This window comes from Formica exsecta, unplaced genomic scaffold (assembly GCF_003651465.1).
Source record: "Formica exsecta isolate Colony F162 unplaced genomic scaffold, ASM365146v1 scaffold201, whole genome shotgun sequence".
NCBI classification, from domain to species: domain Eukaryota; kingdom Metazoa; phylum Arthropoda; class Insecta; order Hymenoptera; family Formicidae; genus Formica; species Formica exsecta.
In genome coordinates this window covers 1,997,621-1,999,978 of record NW_021849308.1, presented here as the reverse complement: position 1 = coordinate 1,999,978, position 2,358 = coordinate 1,997,621, and the positions used below count along the sequence as shown (strand labels likewise).

The window sequence follows — 2,358 nt, the reverse complement described above, 5'->3', positions numbered from 1 at the left end:
AATAAAATAATTATTTTATTTTATTTAAATTTTAGATTGAAAAAGAGATACATTCATCATGCACACAGGAAATGATTGTGTCGGAAATCTGTCGATAAATTGCCTCCGGTGGTAAAAGAATCAAGTGCAATATTATTTTGGTAGATGGAGCCAACGCCAAAATAAACTTTTACACGCTTTATCGTTACGGAAAATAGCATGTAGATTCAATTTTGCATAATTCCAATCCAAATACAAATATGAATTGTCTATGTTTCATACTGTACAATTGCTCTTGTCTTGTACAAATTTCATATATACAGCGATTATTGTTGAAACATGCGAACTATCAACAAACTCAATGCCGAAATTTCTTTGTATGTGTGTGTGTGTGTGTGTGTAAAGAAACGCTAAACTTTTAAATATGCAATTTAATCGCACATAACATTTACTCTTTCATAATCTTCTAATATATTATTAATACTTCAATTATTTAGTCCTATTTGTTTAAAAATATCATCGCCAATACACTTGTTACAAGTATATATATCGGGTAAAAAAAATACCAAAATCCATTGCAGGCGCTGCTGTTATATTGTTAGATTCGGATTTAGCTTTCCGTAGAACAATATGCAATTATGCAAATAATGGTCGACTTACATTATCTGCAACAATGACCTCGATTTGCTAGCCAATCCATCCTCCGAAACAGCAATTTGCCACACAGAAATATACACACACTACGAACGAGCAAAATTTATCGCGCACAACGAACGACTACTCCGCGAACTGTGATGTTAGAACGAGGTTCCGGGTCACACGCACACAGTCAAAGTACCCCGTACATGTACTGCGCAGAGCGCTCTGCGCAGTACATGTACGGGGGTTCTCTGATTGTGTGCAAGTGAGCCGCGATCTCGTTCTAGCATCACAGCCCGCGAGTCGCGCGATTTGAATCGAGAGAAGTATCGTTGTCGTCCCCTCTGCTTGAAGACTACAGACTACACTCGCATTACGTTTCACCATGTTGGTAGCACTGCATCGCCGATAGCGGCGCACTTCACGCGGTACGCGCCGTGCTGGAGCATAATATACATATACAGAGTTAATTCGGCCTAGCGTATTATTATGCGTTGATTATTACGCGTACAACATGTAATCGCGGTGACAGGTGAGTACACGAATAGTCAAGGTAGACGAAAAGTCAAAGGTGTACTGTGAAACGAGCATCGTCTTTCCTTGCAGGAAACCAGAGGCGCATCCGGTGGAATAGATTACCTTCTCCAGGGGTGGGGTCGAGTAATCGCTGTCAGCTATTGCAAACAATAATTGACAAGTAATGTCAATCGCGTGAGGAGCGATTAAGTAACGTGGTCATGGCTCGACCTATCGTGCCGAGCCAGCAAAAGCTGGCCGAGAAGTTGACTATTTTAAATGACAGAGGTATCGGTATGTTAACACGTATTTATAATATCAAAAAAGCGTGTGGTGATGCCAAATCGAAGCCTGCATTCCTTTCCGACAAGGCATTGGAGTCTTCCATCAAGGCGATCGTCAGAAAGTTTCCTAACATCGATATAAAGGGATTACAGACCATTACGAACATTCGTAACGAGATCATCAAATCCCTGTCATTGTATTACTACACGTTCGTGGATCTATTAGATTTTAAAGATAATGTATGCGAGCTTTTGACAACTATGGATGCATGCGGTGTTCATATGGATATTACGATTAATTTTGATATGACCAAAGGATATTTAGATCTTGTAATCACTTACATCAGTTTGATGATCCTCCTATCGAGAGTCGAAGATCGTAAAGCGGTGCTAGGGTTGTTCAATGCAGCCCACGAGATGGTGCACAGTCAATCAGATCCCAGTTTTCCTCGCTTAGGACAGATGATTATGGATTACGACGCTCCGTTGAAAAAACTTTCAGAAGAGTTTATACCGCATTCTAAATTGCTGAAAAATGCCCTGACTTCATTGTGGCCAGTATATCCTGGTAGAAACTTGTCTGCTGATACATGGAGAGCTGATCAAAAGTTGAGTCTCGTTGGTAGTCCTGGCCAGATACTAAAGGCAGCAGCAACAGATACTATGTCATGCGAAACATTGAGCTTGGATAGAATAGAAAGATGGGTGATTCTTGGATTTACACTTTGTCATACATTTTTAAATCAGGAACAACCAAGCAAACTGTGGATCACCGCTTTAGAATCTGGTTGGGTGTTGGCATTATTTAGAGACGAGGTGATTTATATACATCAGTACATTCAAACATTCTTCGAGGGTATGAAAGGATATAGCAAAAGAGTTTCAGAAGTAAAAGAATGTTACAATCAAGCAGTACAAAAAGCTGGTTACAGACATAGGG

At 40.0% G+C, this 2,358-nt stretch overlaps 2 protein-coding genes across 2 annotated transcripts in view; one reads left to right on the top strand and one right to left on the bottom strand.

The window, feature by feature from the left end:
- The window catches only part of LOC115234611 (CUGBP Elav-like family member 4), a 714,297-nt gene extending 713,579 nt beyond the window's left edge, over positions 1 to 718 (bottom strand). Inside the window, exon 1 of the mRNA XM_029805804.1 lies at positions 640 to 718. The gene's annotated coding sequence lies outside the window, so the exon portion shown is untranslated. The remainder of the gene's footprint in view (positions 1 to 639) is intronic.
- A 263-nt stretch (positions 719 to 981) lies between these two features.
- The window catches only part of LOC115234607 (membrane-associated protein Hem), a 4,966-nt gene continuing 3,589 nt past the window's right edge, over positions 982 to 2,358 (top strand). The window contains 2 exon segments of the mRNA XM_029805793.1: positions 982 to 1,150; positions 1,225 to 2,358. The exon segment at positions 1,225 to 2,358 is cut by the window's right edge and continues 8 nt beyond it. Coding sequence (XP_029661653.1) covers positions 1,356 to 2,358 — 1,003 coding nt within the window. The 5' untranslated portion in view covers positions 982 to 1,150; positions 1,225 to 1,355.